The 24,077-nt window shown below is 37.5% G+C and overlaps 1 protein-coding gene across 1 annotated transcript in view; it reads right to left on the bottom strand.

The window, feature by feature from the left end:
- The window catches only part of xmas (RRM_XMAS2 and SAC3_GANP domain-containing protein xmas), a 156,303-nt gene that overhangs the window by 13,290 nt on the left and 118,936 nt on the right, over positions 1-24,077 (bottom strand). Inside the window, exons 15-20 of the mRNA XM_081738132.1 lie at positions 23,891-24,033; positions 20,507-20,775; positions 12,587-12,949; positions 10,186-10,341; positions 3,105-3,302; positions 1,625-1,755 (exon numbers count right to left, since the gene is read on the bottom strand). Of these exons, the coding sequence (XP_081594258.1) occupies positions 1,625-1,755; positions 3,105-3,302; positions 10,186-10,341; positions 12,587-12,949; positions 20,507-20,775; positions 23,891-24,033 (1,260 nt within the window). The remainder of the gene's footprint in view (positions 1-1,624; positions 1,756-3,104; positions 3,303-10,185; positions 10,342-12,586; positions 12,950-20,506; positions 20,776-23,890; positions 24,034-24,077) is intronic.

The raw sequence follows: 24,077 nt of genomic DNA, 5'->3' as shown, positions 1-24,077 counted from the left end.
GCAAAAGACAGGTAGATAATATGACGGCAGATAATTTGAGGGAGCAGAATAACAATGATTCGAAATGAACTCGTTTGGCAGAAGACAGGATCCATTGTAAGCTATTTTTCGGATACTTTGAAGTCTAATACTGTTCTACGATTGTACAGCAATACGAATATAAAATACAGAGAAAGAACTTTCTTTCTTTTGAATTCGATTAAAGGCAAAAAGAATGATGTAAACCCTGACATCTTTACAAATTTTATATAAAATGAAATGTCTCAAACATTCAATTCAATTAGCAAGTAGATTCAACAGAAGCTATTTGCTCATCATATTAATGTATGCATATTAACGCGCCAATTTATATAAAAGAGCGAATATTGTTATGTGTGGTGCATCAAGGTTTATTATTTTTCTATTATATATTTCTTACGCTCCACTGCTTGCTTATTCAGGGTGTCTACTAAAATTCCAAAATGAAATTTCGTGACTTTTTCGTGACCTTTTCTTTACCAAATCACAAAATTTCCTAACATTTTCAAGAGCGAATTAGGCCGAATTATCATGCATGCAATAGATGCGTGCTTTGCTTGCGATTTGGTAGCGTCTAAAGCCGACCACAGGCATTTTTGGTGGTGAATTTTGACGTTTTATAGAACAAAATTTTCCAATCTGTACTTACATTTGTCCAGTTAAAAAAATCGTGACCCAAAAGCTAAATTTCGTGACTTTTCGTGACTTTCATGACCGTTTTATGATTTCGTGACTTTCGTGACCGATAGACACTCTGTTATTCATTAACACTCCGGATTTCTTGAACCGCGTCTTAATTAATATTTTCTTCCTTCGTCTTCTTGTGGTCGGTAAAAATAATAATTTTAGCACTTAAGGTAGAAATTTAATAGATAGTATGGCTTTTCACTTTTCTGAGGAATTGAAAAACTGTTCCAGAAAACAGAAAAACGGGACTCCTTCCCGCTTTTGTTAGGACTTTTCTACAGAATGCAAAAACTTGCAGAACTGCTTGGCTTTAGAGTGGCCTTCGAATAAGTAAATAAATAAATTAATTAATTAATTAATAAAAATTAAACAGGATGCAAAAGTTAGTATGTAAAACGCAAAAGTAAACCTTATACAAAGACAACTATACAAATCAGTTTTCATCAGGACCAAGGACCCAAAATTAAACCTTGATAAAAGTAGCTTAAACAAGCAATGGGGCTACATCATAACTTACAGCTCACAATAAAATCTTACACCTACTCTCATTGCACCGAAATTTCCACAGCATTCGATCAGCACATTTCATTAAGCATCCGACTAGTTCTACATATATTAATGGCTATGGAAATACTGTTTGTTTCAACAGGAAGATGGAAGTTGTTTAGTTTTCTAATTCCTCAGAAAAGCAAACAAGTTACACTATATACTAAATTTCGATCTTAAGTGCTAAAGTAAGTTTCCTCATTTGAAACACAAGAATAATAATAAAATAAATTAAGAAGCAGTTTAAGAAGCAATCCGAAGGAATACATCAATTAGTGGGGTTTGCGAAATATATAGCAGGAAAATGATAACCCTTGACGCACCACTAAGGAGATAATATTTACTCTTTTATATCTATTAGCTTTTAATTTACCTTTTATATAGCTCTGGCACGTAGGATGCTGATGTACATTGCGTACAGTAGTTCCAAAGAACTTCACTAAAATTCACATCTTTACTTACAGGCCATGGTTCAAATTTGGGTAATCGTGCTGACAATATGACCTGAAATACAAGATAAATACAATTACACACGAACAACGACTTGACTATAAATTACAACTGAAGTAAAAATAACTGTTTAAGGATAAGAGTTGAGACGCATGTTTATAATAATTTGTATACATACTCTTCTATTTACTATGTATAACTTTAATGTACTATTAACTGTACTCTTTCAGTACTCTCTGCTAGCTTTCTCAACAGATCTGGATAATTCACATGAAACGCAAACAACAGAAGAATGATTTCCGCGGATCCAGTATAGTGAAAAATACAGAGATATTAAAAATGATCTTCCTGATTTCGTTCCTATCCTGTGTTAGATGAATAAGGTGTGCAGCATTGAAACATATAGCACGAAAAATAAAATCTCGCGTAACTAATGTTACATGTGCTCGATACGTTCTCCTTTAGTCACACGGTACATGTCCATACGATAATTCCAACTTCATCTACATACGTCGGAATGTATCTTGGTCAGCCCTATCCAAAACTGCTCTGATTCAATTCTTCAGATCATGAAGATTAGCTGACAAGGGTGGCATCGTCAGCACTTTCCACACTGTTTGGTATAGTATACCACGCTCTATGTTTGCCTGTATAATTCATTTATTGGCGCTTCCCACATGAGCTTCTTATAAGCGCTCAATGCTTAAGCGCACTTAGCGGTCAAACTGGTACAATAAGACCTCTCACGCTACTTGAAACGAAACTTGGTGAGTTAATCTTTTCTGCTGTATGTTTCAATGCTCTACGGCTTATACTTCTAGCACAAGATTCGAATGAAATTAGGGGGATTATTTGTAGCAGCCCCGTACATTCAAAAACATTAGTGTTCCAGTGAAAATACAAAAGAAGTGATTATATAAATCAAAATATTTAGTTCCTGAATAATTTCATGGCTAGTTAAAGAAGTGCAATCATCTGAATTTTTGATTAGGTAAAGAGGAGTACAATCATCTAAGTTTAACGTACAAATCCAGATTTAAAATTATAATAGTAACGTCCTAAAACGCCTGTTAGAAGTTAGCACAAAATTGAATCAATCTTTAAACTTCGATGTAGATTTTTCACTGTATTTTCAAAAGAAACATATTCAGGTGCAAGGAATTTACATTTTCACATTTGCACACGGAATGCTGAAAAACTAGATTTTGAAAAGTGAGGAGAATTGCATATGAATAATATATATCTGCTGAGAAAGGTACCAAAGCGTACTGAAACAGTAAAGTTAATAGTACACTAACATTAGACGCAATAAATAATAGATGACTTTACAAATTATAATATAAAAATATTTAATTTACTTCACTTCTGTTAGTAGTGATTATTAATGACAAATAAATACTTACCTCCCTCAAATGCATCTTATATTTATTTTCCTTGTAATGACCAGGTGGGGGATACTTTGAACCAAATGAAATTACAGGCTCCTGATATGTCATGAATTCAGGTGCAGGATGCGAATATTCGAATTCTTCGTCACAGCAACATATGTCCGCTAGACGCTGTACAGCAATGTTTTGAAGCTCTATCAGGGACTGTAAATCCTACAAAGGAAATATAGTATTTTACAATAATGCTCTAAAAGTATTCATAAACTGTCAAACTTGTTTGTACATTTTGGCTGTATGCGGCTCAGGCAGTTTAATTCTCTTTTATTTTAAAAGAACTGTCACTTGCAAGCAGACTACGTTTTTATGTGTGCAGAGGATGCAGGCGACTGGCTTGACCTTGGTCAGCGCTTCTCCAGCCAATCACAGCTCTGTCCGCTCTTACGTCACCCAACACGAGAAACTCACGCGAACAGCGAGAACTAAAGAGATTTGGCGGTAGGCAGCACTAATTGGCGCCGAGGGACTAACAACGCAATAGCTCGATTATCTAGCTGCGAAACATAATCCAATAACTATGTAATTCATCCTTTTATATTACAATATATAGAAACCATCGGCATGTAATTATAGTATAATATCCAATACCTAACAGTAGAATATGTAAGTATGATTAATTATTAAAATTTTAAGTCCATTTAAGCGTATAGATTGTGATTTGCATGTTGTGTCCTCAAGCCTCGTGGTAATCAATTTAAGTGCATGGTACTGGAAATAATTCTTACTTATTGTTTGTGGTGTTTATTATCTTTCGAAAAATATGATGCTGAATCTTTGGTGTGTAAGCATAACACATGGGCTGAAAAGTCCCGGGCCTAACAAAGAAAACACCGTTTTTTTGGTTCAAAATTAGCTTTATTCATCAACGTAATCTCCATGAAGAGCAACGCAATCAGTCCAGCGCCGCTCTAACATTTCAATACCACTTTTGTAGAACGATTTATCTTTTGCCTCAAAATAGGCCTTAGTTGCAGCGATAACCTCTTCATTTGTGCGAAATTTCTTACCGGCGAGCATTTTTTTCAGGTCTGCGAACAGCCAGTAGTCGCTGGGAGCCAAATCTGGCGAATACGGTGGATGTGGGAGCAATTCGAAGTTCAATTCATGTAGTTTTGCCATTGTTTTTATTGACTTGTGACACGGTGCGTTGTCTTGATGATACAAAAGTTTTTTCTTTGCCATATGCGGTCGTTTCTTTGCAATTTCGGCCTTCAAACGCTCCAATAACGCTATATAATAGTCACTGTTAATGGTATGTCCTTTCTCAAGATAGTCGATGAATATTACACCACGCACATCCCAAAATACCGAGGCCATAACCTTGCCAGCCGATTGTTGTGCTTTCGGGCGCTTTGGACGAGGTTCACCAGTTGCTGTCCACTCAGATGCCGATCGTTTTGATTCCGGAGTGAAGTGATGGATCCATGTTTCATCCATGGTCACATATCGACGCAAAAAGTCCGGTTTGTTACGTTTAAACATGGCCAAACACTGCTCAGAAGCATCAACACGTTCTTGTTTTTGGTCAACAGTGAGCAAACGCGGCACCCACTTTGAACAGAGCTTTCTCATAGTCAAATGCTCATGCAATATAAAGCCAACACGTTCTTTTGAAATCTTTACGATGTCAGCTAACTCACGCACCTTCACTTTTCGATCATTCAAAACAAGTTTGTGGATTTTTTTTTATGTTTTCTGATGTTACTGCCTCATTTGGACGTCCACTGCGTTCTGCATCATCGGTGTCTCTACGACCACGTTTGAAGTCAGCAAACCAACGTTTTATTGTTGTTTCTGATGGAGCGGAGTCCCCATAACACTTTTCAAGCCATTGCTTCGCTTGAACGGTATTTTTTCCCATCAAGAAGCAGTGTAAAATTAAAACACGAAATTGTTTTTGATCCATTGTTTTGAAACTAACACAAGTAGGGTCACTCTTAGCACAATAACTCACAGACGAATGAATAGAATATCATGAAATTCTCACAGCTGTCTTGTGAAGGTTAGTATTCACTGAAAACAAGGTAACTGCAATACAACTAGCGACATCTATGTGTTAGGCCCGGGACTTTTCAGCCCATGTGTTATTTAAGGTTGTATTTAGAATCTTTGCTTATGTGTAGTTGGCGTTGAAAGGAGCTATTACTTCTAGTAACTTGTTTCATCGTGAACGCTCGAACAAACATCCTATTTACGACTATCTAATGTAATGTTTGCTCTATTTGGATTACCATCGTATGGAGTAAACGTAATAAAACTATAGATACTGCTTGAATATCTTAAATAGTAATTAACTTTTTAATTATTTTATAGCTGGTGTACAAAACTTACGGGCGAGATGGATGAAGTAACAAAGTATTGCGTAGCCGATGGAAATGAATAAAAGCCCAGAAACATGCTACTAGAGGTCTTTCACAATACACAGGGAGAAAGACATCGTACAGCATGCCTCAACATGACCACAGTGCCGAATGGGTCAGGTTCCCCAACGTGGAACAATTGAATGAATGAGAATGGACAGTGTGTCAGTCAGAGAACTGTTAAGGTGCATTGTAGCGGTATTACAACATGGCTCGAACACAAGATTAGGACTGAGAGCAACCGTCTAGAAACTGGAAGAAGGACCAAGTGTGGCCTAGGAGTTTGGCATTGACACTTCATGTGCATGAAAAACATTCCGATCCATAGACAATGCTGTGCGAAGAAGACGTGGTGGTCGACCATGGTCAACTACAGGAGGGAACGATCACTTCATTGTAAAACAGGCAAGAAGAGACTATCATCAAACAGTTAGTGTAATTACAAACATATCTAAGAGGATTGCAAGTCGTCCATTCTCATGCTCCACAGTGACACATCGACAGCATGGGAGGTGGACCATTACGCTGTGTTCCGCTGACAACTACATATCGGCGGCACCGTTTATGGTGGTACCAAAAACATCAGGACTGGACCAAGAAGGAAAGGTTCGCGTTCTCTTCTCCGATAATAGTGGATTCAGTGTGAATAGTAATGCAGGACGTACATTCATCTGGCGAGACGCGGCAACATGCAATGAACCCAGAAACATTTACGTTTTGGTCGCCTGGTGTTTTTGTGTGGAGAGGAATAATGTTGCATAGGCATATCGATCTCCCAATTCTTGTACGCGGTATACTCACAGTCAACATTATTGTAACACTGCACTTCTTCTCCACATGTATCTTTTCAAATGTGCAGTCAGCCCAAACTTCTTTATGGATGGTAATGCGAGACCGCATCGAACAGCAGAGGTGCTGAGTTCTTGGAACAAAAGGGTGTTCCGCAATGAACTGGCATGATTGTTTCCCGACTTGAATTCCATCAAGCACGTTTATACTACAACAACTAATTACCAACTTTGTAAGCAGCATAGGAGTACGCTACAGAGCATGCATAGCTGTCCGTGGTGATTATACTCTTTCAAGGACCATTTCACTCCTTCTGTCATGTCAGGTGGGCATTATGAGTCGCAGTGCTTTCGGTGAAAGTTACTGCATCTGTATAGAAGTACCATTCTTGTTCTAATCACATGTTTCTTTCTGTTGTTTTCTATGTCATACAGTAGCTCTACTTTCTACGCATAGTTCAAGTTGAGTTGAGTTGATTTTAACGTCCCATTCAGTAGCGAGGCTATATGGGACATGGACCTACTGATTGACGTGCAATCCGAACCACATGAGCTCCCGCTGGGAATCGAACCCGGGTCTCCCACGTCAAAGGCGCGTACGATAACCGCTTAGTGACAAAGGAGCTCACGTATGATTCAAGTTTCATCAGTCTATGCTGTTTGGGAATGAATGACAAAATGCGAAATCACTTTCGACCTTACGTTTTGCACACCAATCTGTCAGGGATCTAGTCTTAGCCCACAGCTTTTTGTGGTTATGACGGACGAGTTTACAAAGGATATTCTTCAGGAGTTACCACCTTGCAATATGCTATTTGCAGATGACATCGCTTTGGTAAATGAGACCAAAGGAATACTGCATAAGAAATTAGATGTCTGGAGAGGAGCATTGGAGACCAATGGAGCAATAAGTAAAACTAAGACAGAATATTTACACTGCCCATTCAGCAAAAATATAATCGAGAACACAAGAATACGACTGGACGAAAAAGAAGTGGTAATGACAAAGAAATTCAAGTACTTGTCATCAATACTACAAGAAAATGCAAGAATAGAAGAAAATGTAAACAGAATTAGCAGCGGTGGACAATGTGGAGAGAAGCGACAGGAGTACTGTGTGTCTATAGAGTACAAATACGACTTAAAGAAAAGGGTTATAGAACAGCACAGAGAGCTGCCATATTATACGGAACGGAATGTTAATGTTGAACGATGAAGAAGACAGAGGAACAGAAGTTGCATGTTGCGAAAATGAATATGCTGAGGATGTGTGGGGAGACGTGGAAACACAGAGATTAGAATGAAGTGATCCGAGGAACAGTAAAAGTGAGAGCAGTAGTAGAAAAACTGCAAGTAGACTTTGATAGTTTGCGCATATAAGAAGACGACCTTCGGAATATGTAGATCACCGACTGGATGCTGTAGAACTGAATGGGAAACGAGCACAAGGCCGACCAAAGAAAAATTGTGTGAAGAACGGTATGATAGTGTGTGGAGTGACAGTGAGTGTGGCAAAAGATAGAAACACGTGGAGAACAGTGATGCGAAACCGACCCAAGCTAATTGAGATAGAGGGTTAGAAGAACAGCGAACTAATAGAAAGAATATAAAGGGGAACGGGTGAACCCGGAGAACAGTCACAGACATGATGTATTCATCACAAATTCATACAGTCTGGGATCGAAAGAAACCCTTAAATTACTGAGTCCGTATGCTCCCTTACAAATGCTACCGAGAACACGGAACCTCAGATCAGTGAAGCCCTCATCGCTAGTCTAGTAACTAGCGAGACACCTGTGGTGCACGTGGTCTCGGCTTCGATTCCCGATGGAAAAGAAGGGATACGGACAAAATCTCGCGGCCGAAACATCGCCGCCCAAAACCTCGCGGAACAAAATCTCGCGTGGCCAAAACCTCGCTCTTCCAAACCTCGCGGGACAAAATCTCGCCGGGCCAAAACCTCGCGGGACAAAATCTCGCCGGGCCAAAACCTCGCCACCCAAAACATCGCGTGGCCAAAACCTCGCCGCGAATGAAACTTTTCTTTAAAATTTACCCAATGAGTTTCTTAATATGCAATTCCACATTACAAATAATAATAATAATAATAAAAAATGAAATGAAATGAAATCTTTAAGTTTTACGTCCCACGGTTATGCCGGTTAGGCTAAAGCAGAGGGTGATGATGAGAGATGAGTGAAATGGTGGAATGAAGAAAGTGGGAGGAAACGGGAGAACCCCGAGAAAACCCATGAGCGCGGTGTTTGTCCACCACAAAGTTTACTTGGCGGGGGCTGGGATGGAACCCGGGACCCCAAGTACCAGAGGTGAACGCTCTACCACTGAGCCACCGCGCCCCCCAATAATAATAATAATAATAATAATAATAATAATAATAATATGATGATGATGATGATGAAGAAGAAGATGATACAAAACATCGTGTGCGTGGGCTTTCTCGTGTTATTCCCGTTTCCTCCCACTTTCTTTATTCGATCATTTCCTTCATCCTGGTCATCTACGTCTCCTTTAACATACAGGACATAATCAATGGATGTCGTAAAAACTTATATATTATTTCATACTTTCATAAATATTATTAGATTTTTGTTAAAATTTTAAGTTTTTGGATGTCCCAAAGTTCACGAAACTAACCCCGTTAGTTGTCATTACTTTCCTTATGCAGACTTTCTTTCCCTATAACCAGTTTAAAAACATCCTGTCGCCCTACCTTCACATTGAAATCCTCTATTACAGAATTAGAATTTTCATATGGTATCGCGGGACTTGGTCAAATAGCCGCGATACTTCTTCTGAAACAGCGTCTTTTATACCGTCATCCTTATCATCTGTTGGAACATTTACATTTTGGTCAGGCGAGATTTTGGGTATGGCGATATTTTGAACGCGAGGTTTTGGAAGACGAGGTTTTGGCAAAGCGAGGTTTTGGCCCCGCGAGATTTTGTCCCGCGACGTTTTGGGCGGCGAGGTTTTGGCCAGGCGAGGTTTTGGCCCGGAGAGATCTTGGGCCGCGAGGTTTTGGTCCGCGAGGTTTTGTACCCAAACCGGAAAAGAAGTAAAATTTGAATGCATTACGGTGCTTCGAGTTCCACCTTAAACCGTAGGTCCACCTTATATAGCTTTGGTGCTGATAAAGGATGCTAACTGTAAAAACAAACAATCGAACATACTTAGATCAATGCTGGGTTTAAGAACAAATCCTTTACGAATCCAGTCAAGAAAGCAACTATTACTAATCGCAGTTGTACTTCAGTTGTTGATTTTAGTTTTATTATTATTATTTATTTAAGTATTTTCTCAAGAAATGCAGTGATTAAAGTCGGCGTTACACAATGGTCATTCGCACACCTTGAATTTTATTTGGTATATGGGCTGCGATAACAAGAATCGCTTCCTTGACATAATATTGTCATCAATTTCATAATTTCTGGCTAACCTTTACTGTCTTTTTGCACGGAATAAAACCAAAAAGTTGCAGTTACACTTTTCTATTTCAGGTAAAACAATACATTTTTTTCTTCTGATCAAACATCAGCAGTTCCTTGTCTGCCACACTTCGAAAAATGGAAGCCAGTATTCTAGTTGTACACGATATCGACAAATGTTACCATCTATTCAACATTTTGAACAAGACTAGTCGATAAAAAAATAAAGAATCCAAATTTAAAACTTTTGTTAGACACTTTCAGTGAATGACTGAATGACACTTCGTGCGTCACAGTGTGTATCTTACATTTTTTATCAAACAACGTAAAATATCACTGAATGTAAACATAACTCGCTTTTTTTTCAACTACTCAGGAAAAAACGATTCATTGTACCTGATTATTACAAGACTGAAACCTTCACTTAAGCTTTAAAATGCCTTACCTGTACACGAATGCTCATATTTTCTTCAGCCAAGAAATACATCACACTCCATATCTTCTCAACAAGGAACATCTCCATTACACTTTCTATGGTGTCCATCCTCCGTATGCAAACAGAAGGGGTATTTCGAGCAAGCCATTTGGTTGCATTTTCAACCTGTAAACAAAAGGAAAGATTTCTCGGAATGAGGAAGTGAATTTGAATAAAATAATACTAATTTTATAAGTCACTATACACTAATCATACAAAGAAGCAACTGTGCTTTGTAAGTTAGATAAAATGACTAGCAGAATGCCCATTCTTTGTATGGGAAGAATAAGGTTTATTAAAGATATTTGAGTTACATACGAGGTGTGACCAAAAAATATGGTGAATGATTTTATTAGAAACTAAATAATAAGCTAACATGGAATTTGATTTAATTTCCTTCAAAGTACTGTCCTTGACTAGCAATGCACTTATCCCAACGTTGCATCCATGACTGGAAGCATTTCTGGAAGACTTTTTGGAAGGGCGTTCAGCTGTGTCGTGGACCTCTCAATATAAGGAATGGTGTCCAAACGTTTTCCTTTAAGCACGATTGTAGTTTATTGGAAGAGTCACAAGTCGCGTCATGTTATATCTGGAGAGTACGGTGGATGTGGACAGACAGGAATATTTTTTCGGCTAAAAACTTCCTGTTAGTCAGTCTAAAGTCAGAGAACGAATTTCACACTCACTCTTCTCATTTCCAAATCGGTGGTTAAAATGCTTTGTACGGACCCGTACGAGATATTTAGTTCTTTGGAAAGATCTCGAATAGTTATTTTGCCTGTTTGAACGAACAATTTTTGCGACTTTTTGCACGTTTTCTTCTGTTTTTGAAGGGTAATGGACGCCCCGAACGTTGCTCGTCTTCTACCGACTCATTTTCGTTTTTAAATCGCTCATAGCATTTGTAAACAGTCTTCAAAGTTACAATTTCAACATTTCATGAGTTTCTTTGACACCTTTTTGCAATTTGAAACCGAACTTAATGTTCACGCGCTATTGATGCGCGACAGACACGGTAAACACAATCTTACTCTAACGGCTCTGAACGCTGAATGACAAGTAAGAACATGTTCCAACTTGACGCTGCTTGTCTCAACGGAGCAGGCTATCGGACAAATTACATCAAATGGTTGTAGCGTCAGCAGTTGCTGCTTAAAAAAAAAAAAAAAAAAAAAAAAAAAAAAAAAAAAAAAAAATCACGTCTTGTACGAGCTTGTTGGTTTCCAAGGTATTTGTTGATGCAAATTTGATTTCACTGAGTTACGTAAACCATCATACAATAGCCTCTAAATAACTTTTCACAACGTCAAGACCGAGTCAAATCGTCTTCTCACACTCCAAACCAATTAATACATCCCATTTATGCACATCGTTAGGCAAAATCTTTCCCCTTTGGAAACATAATCTTCGAATGCACAGGACATGTGGCCACTTACTTTTAATGAGGAGTTTACATTCGGAGTTTCATCTTCCTCATTTGAGGAGCTCGTGAGCTACACTATTTTTGGCAAACAATTCTAACCACCTTTCCCTTAAGGATATACATTTTACTCAAAATGAAATGATTAAAAAACTATCTCGAGCAAAGTGTTAACTATGTTCAAAAGTTAATTTCAAACGGTTCAGCCGTCACGAAAATACAACATACAACGTCGATTTTTTATATATTTGGATGTAGAAGAGTACATACAGTACACGATTGGAACTAGTTAAAACCAAAATATGAGGCCACAAACAAGAATATAATCACTGAAGTATGGAAATAAGGGACGAAGCACAGTGTCGAAGCAATTCTGCCCAAATGGAAAATCTGAATAGTATCAAAGACAATACGCAAAACTTCATATAGGAATTCATATAGGCCTGTCTTTAAACGTTGGCAACACAGTACACCACGACTTCACAGGCATCGTTCTACCCATAATTAGATTTTCTAGATGTTATAATTTGTATTCCGTGCCATTTAACAAAACTTTATTTTGTGCTCAGTTGGCAACACTACATTACCTATGATGTTATTGAGCATGTCTGTGGGTACAATGTTTAGTTACTATACTGTTGTGTAAATGTTACTTTGAAGTTCTTTCTGTGTTACTATATATATTGCATTGCTATCTTCATATGATTCTAGATCCTTCTTTCCTCTGTATCTCCTATCTTTCTGGGTGTCGGCCCGTAAAATTTTGGATTTCTAACTTTTCTTCACTCCTCTATCGACTGCGCTTTGTTTGATTGGGCAACGCTACTATCAATATAAGATGTTCATGTCAGGCTGGCTGGCGAGAGCTTCACTTTCTAGTACCTACACAACGCAAAGATTATCAAAAATTAAGGAGTTATAGATTAAGAATACATGAACCATACTCACCACATCACAAGAAGTTTCTCCATTTTTCACATTTCCAACTACTGCCTTATAGTCCGATATCCAGCCATCAGACTGTAATGTTGGAAGTCCTAACGCATTAATTATCACAGACAAATCACATAACAATGGACTTTTTACAAAAACAACTACAGGAACTGGTGGTTTCTTTGGCTTTGAGTGCAAAATACACATCAGTCTTCGTTTGGCTTCTTGCAGCTGACCACGAAAACTTGTACAAACAAAAATCAATCCGTCCATTCCCATACACTCTGCATTTAGTCTTTCTTCAGAACCTTTCAGGTATCTCAAACAAACAGCTACAGGACGACGACAGGAAGGAGTAGCACCAGTAAATATTGAAGGCTTAAATGAAAGGAAAATGTCAAATAAATAAAATCACAAGCTATATAAACAAAAAAAATATATATATATTTAATACAGAAAAGCAACGTAACATTTTAAACTACTAGTTGGTCTATGAAACAGTTAGCTTTATAATCATATGATGCAAAACTGATGACAGAGAAAAAAAAAAGTCAACACTAAGAAAATTATGGTATTAAGAATACCATTATTTAAGTAAGTCTAATTTTTTAATAAATATATAAATAATATCCAAATTTCACTAGATTTGATCGTTCGTTTTCACACGGCAACACTTTTCTTACTTCTGTAATTCAATTCGTCCGTTGCCAATTGTTTATAATTGTCTTAAAACATATGACCTTGTTGCACTAACAGTTCAATACAATATTATAAAGGTTACTTCCGATGTATAGTGACGTTCTGTGATGGACTAACCTCAGGAAATTCGACGACAGCAAAACCAAATTCAATACAAAATTATAAAGGTTATTTCAGATCTATAGTGACATTTTGTAATGTACTAATCACAGGAAATTCTACAACAGCAAAACAAATGATGCTCTATTTGGTGACCATACTCTCTAGGTATCTTCCAGCGCTGAATTTCCATGAGAGATGTTGGCATGTAGTACATGTCCAGTGGCAACCACTCCATTTCACAGACTTATCACACGCTACCAACGGTGAGAATTCTCCGTTAATCTAAGACCCGTTTGTGGAAACCGAAGTTGCAGTAATCTTCCGGTGAAGCATCCGGATATTTTACCGGAAAGTAAACAAAGAGAATGGCATGGATGTTGCTCTTCTGTCATTTGTAGAAGGACGAGGACAGGCAATGAGAGGTGTGGATGAATGCCTTGTTTTGATGCAGCCATACCCGATATGCCTCCCACCCATACAGACAAGAAATGTTATCACCATACATTAATGTCAGGACGCTAGATTGATAATTGGAAATTACCTTGGCATTATTGGGGAAATGATTTATTTTCTTTATTTCCCATTTTAACATACATCAGCAATGATAATGAATTCCTTACCTAAACTCTTCCTATATTCACGGTACTTCTTTGGAAACCTTAACACCACGTTTCCTGAAGAAAATTGGACGAGGCCTCGTAAATTCGTCAATAATTTGTGCGATGTATTGTAATATTTCTGGGCAAGAATTTTTGAAGTTTCTTTCAACGCTCTTCCAACCTCATCACAATAAATTATGATGTGGAACGTCTTGGAGATATTCCAACACGATTTGTAAATACGTTACTGTGCACCTGTTTTCTTTACTGTAATAGAAGCTGCACTTTACGGATAATAGCTGGTGCACGGTTCGTAGCAAGGCAGAGGTGGGCTTGTTTCTGCCCTAGGAACACCCCTCCTCTTTTTTCTTTTTTTAAGTCATAATTAAAATAGATCGATATATCGCTAATTAGTTTCTTAATCGATGTTTCGCAAAATTATATTATGCTATGGTTACCATATTCAGTAAAATATTACAATATTAAATAATACTTTTGATAAAGTGGATAGTTTCAAATATCTAGGATCAATATTAACAGAGGAAAATCATATTCACGAAGAAATTAAATGTCGACTAAAAGCAGGGAATTCGTGTTACTATTCGGTTCAAAATCTCTTGTTGTCGCGAATTCTGTCGAGGAATTGGAAGCTTAAAATATACAAAACGATAATTATGCCTGTTGTTCTGTATGGCTGCGAAGCATGGTCACTTACTCTGAGGGAAGAACATAGACTGAAAGTATTTGAGAACAAGATCCTGAGACGAAAATTCGGACCCAAGAGGAACGGGAATGGCGAAAACTTCATAACGAGGAACTACATAATTTATATGGTCTACCCAACATTGTTAGGGTCGTCAAGTCTAGGAGGCTTAGGTGGGCGGGTCATGTAGCTAGAATGGAAGAAAGTAGAAACGCTCTCAAAGTCTTGACTGGAAGACCAATCGGAAAACGACCATTAGGAAGACCTAGGCGCAGATAGGAGGACAATATTAAGATGGATCTCGCAGAGATTGGAATACAAAGTAGAAACTGGATGCAATTAGCTAAGGATAGAAGTCAGTGGAGAGCTTTTGTGAACGCGGCATTGAACCTCCGGGTTCCATAGGTCATAGAGTTAGTTAGTTAGTTTACCACATTCAGTACAATCACGCCTTCATTATTCATCATATTTATTCTCATGACTCTTCATAACTACGCACAAAGGTAAGTCTTGCAATAAAATTTCCACAACCCAAACAACAGACGCGTGTATGCGTCATGATCGACCGTAAGTATAAGGTCGAACTAGTCCTAGAGGGTCCTAGAGGTATTTGGCAAGCAAACTATTTAATATGTAGGCCACCACTCCGTCAGTATCTTCAGACAGTTTTTAGTGGCAGTGATGATCAGTGCTCAACAACGTTTGGTACGTGAACTGTTATTATATGAGTTCGAACTCGGGTACAACGCTGTGACACCATCCCTAAACGTATGTCATGCCAAAGGAGAAGGTGCAGTAAATCACAGCACAAAAACTCGTCGATTCGCCCCAGGATTCTAAGTGTATACAGATTGTCGTGTGCTGGTAGATGGATTTTCCCTAACGACACACCATTAAGGAAGATCCATTCACCCAGCACACGACGATTGTCAAACCAATTCAGAAAGTTTCAGTCCACTGTATAACATCACCTTCATGAACTCAAGAAAACCATCAGGAACTGTCGCATGAGCCACATGAGTTGACCCCAGCTCAGCCGCAGAGGAGATTGGATACCTGCGAGCAGGAAAATCCGCGTGATGTGTATCCTGAAACAGAATGTCACATGCGACAAAAAGTGGGTACTTTTCCGATATCCGAAAGTGTAAGAAAACTATTGAGCAAGGGCTAACTTCCACTAACCGGTCGTCAAACAGGGCCGTTTCGAGCATATAGTCACGCTGTATGTGTGGTAGAACTGCGAAGGAGGAATTCATTTCGAATTCGTTTCTAATGGTCGTACCATCAATACAAGCCTTTATTCCGAAGAGTTGGAACGGATGTATACTGCACTACGGCAAAAATATTCTATATTGGATTCTATATTAATGAACCAAAAGCGTACCCTGCTGCAGCACGATAATGATAAACTACCGTACACTAAGCACAAAAAACGCAACAAAAAAAATTCAGGAACTTGATGTCATTGAACTTATGCTACACTCGGCATATAGTCCTGACCTTGTCCCTTCGGATTACACTTCTCTCGGTCCAAGGTACACCTCCTGAAATCACGACGCTTTACTAATCAGAAAGAGGTGGAAACAGCAGTGAGTGACTTCTCTGCCAGTAACGCAAGACATTGTATCGAAATGAAATCGAGGAAGTGGCACGAAGATGGGTGTAGACTGTACAAAACGAGAGGTTATACTTTGAATGAATAGCTGCTTTCATTGTACTGTAATAAGTACCGATATGTTGTGTACCAGCATATAGCAAGACTTTGATTTATCCTTCTAACATCTTCCACTTAACTTACCATATTTATTATTCTTTAATACCAATAATGATTCCCTGTTGTTTCTTCGATAAACGTCTACATATTTACCTTAATATGCCTATATTTAATCTTCTTAGCTACCCATATCGAGTTTTATAATACAAAATCCATTACAACTGGAGTAAACGAACTTTCACCTTCTTCTAACTGCATCAAATTTCCGTCACTACTTAACGAGCCTATATCTCCCGATCCTACAACATTTTCTTCTCCTTTCTTTTCATTTTTTTCTTTCTTTCTTTTTTCAACAAGTTTATTTTATCTCACAATAGACTGAAATAGTGTGACGTCACATCCTTTTCGTTGCCATGGTGATCGCCATTTTATTTTCTATACAAACACGAGCGAAGGCTGAGAAATAACGCATAAATGGTGATATGTTATGTATTTGATTGTAAGCATTCATGTAATTGAGCAGAAATGGAACAAGCAATATCCTAGAATTCTTTACTAAAGATTTTCGATATTCTGTAGGCAACATAAAATTCTTAATCGTAAACGTAAAATTACTAAGGCAAAATAAATGAGCAAATATGATTCGATCAGAACACACAATTGCAATATTACATGATACAGACAAATCAACACGATCTTTACATAAGGTTGTTACCCTTCTGTGCAATACATCGAGGCATTTATATTAACAAATAATGAATACAAACTTACCTCAACTTCAGTTCTTCATGTTTGCCTCCACTCTGCCTTTTAAATATTTAAATTCACCATCATACATTACGGAAGACACGTGATTTGATTCAAGAGCATTTTCACCTTTTTCCACCAACTTTACTTTGTTCTCAAAGTATTTAAAAATTCTAAATAATTTCACAGCCATTGTTTACTCAACACCTCATTTACACACTCACGTTTGTATAGAAAACAAAATGGCGATCACCATGGTAACGGAGAGGAAATGACGTCACCACTATTCCAGTCTATTGATTCATGTAGTCTTTCTTGTTTATATTTTTTTGTATAGTTCTATTTCTCGGATCTCTGGTCCACATACAGATTCACAACGTAATAAGAATGGCAAAGCCCTAATAGCAATAACATGAGTGTCCCAAAAGTCGTAACAAATATTACTTTTTTTTTTTTTTTTTTTTTTTTTTTTTGGAACAAAAATTGGTATTTTATTTCTCACCCACCTCGACAACTACGTAAGCTGGTCATCAATTCCTACCTCTTTAATCCCTCTTCTTATAGCGAATGATATTGTGGAGAAGAAATGACCTAATGGGCTTCACCGTTCATCCAATTCCACTTCAGTATAATTCTTTGCCAATTATAATTCACTGGATCCATCTGTCACCGGTTGCCGAACAGTAGGGTGCATCCTTCCGATGAGATAACGAAGTAATTGTCCAAATATGGAGTTTGTCGCAGTAGCTCTCACTCAGTTACAAGTAGAAAATTTCTTTCTATAAAAGCATCTACCGCAGTGAGTATTTCTACTTAACTATTCTAGAGAAGCAACATTTAGCTCCATATGCTTTTTACACTGCTAAAGTACGTGTCGTAAACCACACGCCGAACAATTAATTATTCTTCGGTGACGTTTGTGCATTTGATTTACTGATGGTCATGGTAGACAAAGATAGTTAAAAAACCGCTGTTCCTTGTTATCACAAGATCTTATAATATAATATCCCAAGTCATACTCAACGTTATTTGTTTTTCTTTTTTAGTTTAACGTCCTACGTTATGCATTGAGTCTAAGGGAGACGATAATGTTGAAATAGATGATAATGGTGGAGTGAGAAAGTGGGGAAAAAAGAGAGAACTTCGAGAAAACTCATGCACACGACGTTTGTCCACAAGGTCTATTTGGCACGGACTGGGATCGGGCCAGGAACCCCCACACACCAGAAATGAGCGCTATCACTCAGCCACCCCCCTCTCTCCCAACATTAAGTTAGGTGCTTTCAATGTTTATTATGGATGTTATCAGTTTCAACGCCACGAATTAATTGGTTCTGAATCGCTAACTCAGCTTGGGAACCGAATTGACATCTGGTAGTTTAGCTTCTAAGTGTAATAGGAAATTGATGCATGATTACCCATGCTTTTGCTTCAAATTATAAAAGTGACATCCATCTTCTACGAAAGAATGAACACAATCAAGAACAACCTTGTGAGATCCGCAAATTCCATTTCAAATAAGTTACCTTAGTGTTACAAACCGTCTTAAAGTATCGCAACATTGACGTCCTATGATCGATAGGGGAACTAATGAAAACTGAGATCGCTGAATATTATTCAAAATGGCAATATGTAAGAAATCAAATATGTATTTCAGCCTTTTCCTCTTGCTCCATGAACGGTTCCATGTGAACTGAGTTCATCACAGTTCCTGCCTCACGGGTTTCAGAAATCATCGTCACCATATTGTAGTTCTTATAAAATTAATCGATCAACTCTTCCTTTACATATCTATATTTATCGTTAATTACTTTGTTAATCAAAGTTTAGCAAAACTAATATCATTAAATGCGTCTATATATTAAACTGTGAGGTTAGCATATTCAACAATTATGCCTTCATTATTTATCATATTTGAAATGAAATTCAATTTCTAGTTTACTGTCTCACAATTATGCACCGAGACTAAGGGAGATGATGGAAAACGAACGAAATTATAGAATGAAGAAATTGGGAGGAAACTGGAGAATTCCGAGAAAACCCACGCATACAATGCTCATCCACCACATAGCTCACTTGGATTTCCCATCTCTTTAGCACATGAGCTAACCTATTCATCGACACAGTAAATCCACGTTCCTCATACATCTTAATTATGATAATGGCAACGGAAAGCATTGTTATGTAGCTGCACAATCGGAAGCAATCTTCGGTGGCATACTTCAACACAAAAATGAACCACACCTGTCAGGGATAAACTGAGGTTTAACACATTAGCTGACATGTGGGTGCGATCACACACACTGGAGTGGTCTAAGAAAATGTCCTTGTAGGTCCGATAGGACCCAGAATTTCTAATTCGTCGAGTTGTCGTTAAAGTACTTCTACTGTAAAAGGCTGCCTCTAGTGTTAATGAAATGTCATGTTTCTATCTCACACAATATAGGAGATATTTACACTGAAGGTTTTGTTGTTAGATGTTGATTAACATCGCTAGTGGCGCTGAATATCAAGTAAAAAGTATTTGCTGTTTTTCTATGGTCGATCGATTCTGCATGTTAATTTTTGGATGACATGTTAAAAGTTTAATAATGGATTCATTATTTATTCTAATTCATTTTGACATGGCTCAAAGTGAAGTCCCGGTCATTTGCTGAATTTTCAGTAAGATTTAGATCACTATACTGTTTTACTAGAGATCAAGTTCTGCGCATATTTCTTCGTTTTTCGTTGCACTAAAAGCTATTTATTAGCACTAAAAGCAAGAGGAATTCATCTACACTTCTCACACAAAGCTAGATTGCACACGTAATAATGAACAAACGACTATCAAAGAGAGTAGCCAGTTCAACTGTAATTTATCCCCTTGCCCATAAACAAACAAACAAACAAACAAATAAATAAATAAATAAATAAATAAATAAATAAATAAATAAATAAACATATGTCCGATTGAACCCCCAACATTCATGCGCGAGTATTCCATACCTTCCCTTAGATTATGTTTCAATATTAACATTATGTATGTTAAAAATAAATGTGAGCGAAAACAAGAATAATGTAAGTACGTACGTTTGGCACTCCACCGGTGAACAACATAATTTACCCTTGGCAGCTAACGTGTGAATGTAACTACACTACTGGCGATGTTATTAGCTTCGCGCTACGTGTAGCTATTATTGCTTGTAAAAATCGTCACTATATAGGTAGATCGGAAACAACCTTTGAATTAGCAATGAAACTCATAGTCATACATCATACGTAAATAAGTCTGCTACACCTAACTCTTTCGGGTTTTTTTTTTTTTTTTTTTTTTTTTTTTAAATCTTTTTTCCTATTTCAGTTCTGAAGTTAAAAAAAGACATACAAACCTCGTTTCTTCGTGGGAAACTTGCTATTTCACGGAACATAGAGTTAAATTCAATCTCAAGAAAATAGCTTTCGTCTCCTGCTTCCTCTTCCCCAGGCGAAGATACGACAACCTTCCACCACAGACTCTCCAAACAACGTTGAAGAAAAAGGCTTCTTTCTGTTTTCACCTTCAGATGTTCAAACAGTTCCTTTGCTCTCTCGCTCAGATCATGATGAATAGTCTGTACAATATCTATGTACGGTGGTGTTTGGCAGCATTCGTCTCTTTCTATAACAGAAAAATATACCTGAACAAATGAAACTGTGACTTAGTGTAAAATAATTTTCAATTATAGATGACTGTGAGGTTTAAAAAATACTGAATTCTTACCAATTCATGTGTGTTCATTCATTTATCCACAAGTACATAGAAAGGCTCAAAACTTTACATAAATCTTATATAAAGTGCAAGAATTAGGAACTGAGACTGATTTTATTTGCTGCGAAGTTATTTCTGGTACTGAAGTTTTTCATAGCAGTGAATCTTGCGCGTGACCTTGAAAACCTGTGAAGAAATTTCCAGTTCCTTCGGTAGTGAATGTGACACTGACGCGGTTAACTATAGACTGATGTTGTGGCCATTTTGACAATGGAACAAAGAGTGAATATTAAGTTTTATGTGCGCTTAGAGAAAACTGCAACGAAAATACATGAGACATTGAAAAAGGTTTATGAGAACAACTACCTTTTTCGTAAACATATTTCTGAATGGCATACGAGGTTCAGAGCTGCAAGGAAGCCTGTGGAGAATAATGAGCACCCAGGTCCAAGCAAGTCTATCAGAACAAATGACATGAATAACAAAGCTTGAGATATTATTTTGAATGACCGATATGCTAATCTCAGGGTAATATCGAATTTTCGTGGGGTAAATAAGGAAACTGTTCCGACAAATAGTAACGGAGAATACAAAAAAATGGAAGCTGTGTGCACGATTTGTGCCTCCTTCCTTAACGAGAAGTCTAAACTTGTTTATGTTACCACGCAACGCATACTCGCCACACCTGTGATTTCCTTTTTCCCCAACATAAAAGCAGCACTGTAGAACTGCTTTCTTGACAATGTTTGTACCACCCAGAAAGCAATGACGAGGGCCTTGAATAATAACAGTCCACAACTTCCAGAAGTCATTTCATGAGCTACTGGATTGTACAAAAGGTAAGTGCAGACAAAGTAGATTCCTACTTTGTAAACCAAGTAAGTTGATTCCACCTTCATTCATTTATTTTTAGACAACTTGTCCCATTTCCTAGTTGCCACAGTGTGTATGTGTTTGGTGATTCTACACCCGTTAATTCAGGAAAAGAGTTCGTTCCAGATTTAGTGAAGAAAGTCCCAACCAATTCTGACGAATGAGAAGGTGCGCGGTTTACGCACGAGTACGATTCTGCCACAGCAGTCATTAGTAGTGATACAAATGCAGAACATTTGTAAATTTGCAATCAAAAGTGTGGCACACGGACACAGTCGGGTAAGCACAGTGACCAAGAAAGTACTTGGTTAATCACTAAAATCTACCAATCTATCTGGTACTATGAATTCCAGAGTCACGGTAAAGGAATACGATATCACCATCACATGGAATTTGCATGCAACAGGCCTTTCAGGAACTTCGTTTGCAAGCGTCGCTATTACCATTATGACCGATTAGTATGAGTGAAACTTTCGCGCATAATCTTCTTATTCCGACGCACCTGAAATATCGGTGAATTATCATGCATTCATCTACGTAAGCAAGTAATAATATGTTCTCTACGCACTGTATCTAACTTCTGAAATGTCACAGTAAGTGTAAGTGTGATTTCATGCAGAACTAACGTTTTTCTAGTACTTCTTTTATAAATGTTTATTCTGTTTTTCCACGAAGGAACATTTCTAGAAAATGATATAAAATTTCGGGTTTTATGTCCCACGGTTATGCCCTGTAGACTACAGAAGACGGATAATGGAAGTGAAATGGTTATGAAATAAATGCTGGAATGAAAATTGATAGGAAATTGCAGGAAATAAATGCTGGAAGGAAATTGAAGAATAAATAAATAAATTAAAAACACATGGACATGATTTTGTTCACTCGCGCAGGAGGTGAGCGCTCTATCATTGAGGGGTCATACCCTCACCAAGAAACTTTTGTGTGTTCGGATTTTGTAGCAATCATGGAAGTCTTCGGAGCCAAACTCAACTCATTGGCGGATAGCTGAAGCATCCAAAATATCAGCAAGCATATATTCATATCAAGAATACTTAGTAACAAATAGCATTTCATAATCTTTTTCATTATTTATCTGTGCCTTAGAGCTTAAGACTTTAAAAAACAAAAGAAATTTGTAAAGTTCCTTCTTCTACACCAGTAACATATGATCATTTTATCTCTAACAATACGCTCTGAAAAGGAAAGGTGTAATCTGCAGTACACTTTTTGTAAATATAGAGTTATTCAAAAAGCTTGATTTTGTTACATTAACTTATGAACTTAATTTTTTCAAAATACTCTAACAAAATTCATAAGCATGACATTCCGATTTCAGGTATGGTGAATGACGTCGAGCATATGACCTCATCTACTGCGCTGGCATGCAATAACTCTGTTCGTGAAATTCGCTATGACTGTCGGACTAACAGCTACACTGTCACAAACCACCGCAATGTTTTGCTCAGAACGAGCACTACGATGCCGCCCAGGACTTATAATGTTCACTAAGGAAGCCGTTTCAATGAACTTTTTCATAAGTCTGCGAACTGTTGATTCATTCGCTGCCTCATTTCGCCCTAGAACAGCGTGAAGTCGCTTGACAGTTGCTGCATAACTTTCTTTGTTTCAATAAGTTTTCAGAATTAGCACACGCTGCGCTATGGTAAACTGCTCCATGGCTAGACACAAACTGAAGAAATGCAAGAAATTTAGACTAAGGCGAAAATTGGAGTTTGTGGGTAGAGCTACAACACAAAACAATGTTGGCAACTGGGAAACAAAAATTTGCCAGACGATCCAAAACCGGCGCGCTTTTTATCTCATAGGACCTCTACACCTTTTTTCCTTATCGGCACAATTTTATTACCAAAAGTTTAACATACGGCACATACGCTGCAGAAAACCGATTTTTAAGTTTTTGATTAAGATGCCTTTTCATTTGGAACACTTTTGTTTTTAAAAATATGTCTGTATGAAATGCAATGTATATACTAAATACACAATACATTATGGAAATGATTTTAAGTTTTAGATAACTGTACTTTTATTTGAAATGTAAGAAGCTTTCTCTGTGAAAAATTTACCTTATATTCTACCTAGGTATAAATGATTTTACATTTCTCATTATTTTTTTTATCAAATCTGTACTTACCAACTTTAAAATGATTCATACGATTTTCTCTCTCCAATTCAATTCGTGATGCATCATGATCGAATTTTTTGCCCAAATTCTTTCTATACGGAGGATATATATATTTTTCTGGTTTCAGAGTTGTATCGTGTGGTATCTGCCGCCTGAAATTGTACATTTAAAAGAAAATCGATATATAATATCTATA

Source organism: Thermobia domestica, chromosome 14 (genome assembly GCF_964235325.1).
Source record: "Thermobia domestica chromosome 14, izTheDome1.hap1.1, whole genome shotgun sequence".
Lineage (NCBI taxonomy): Eukaryota > Metazoa > Arthropoda > Insecta > Zygentoma > Lepismatidae > Thermobia > Thermobia domestica.
Note: the sequence above shows the minus strand (reverse complement) of the source record. Positions and strands in the feature narration are given on the sequence as shown.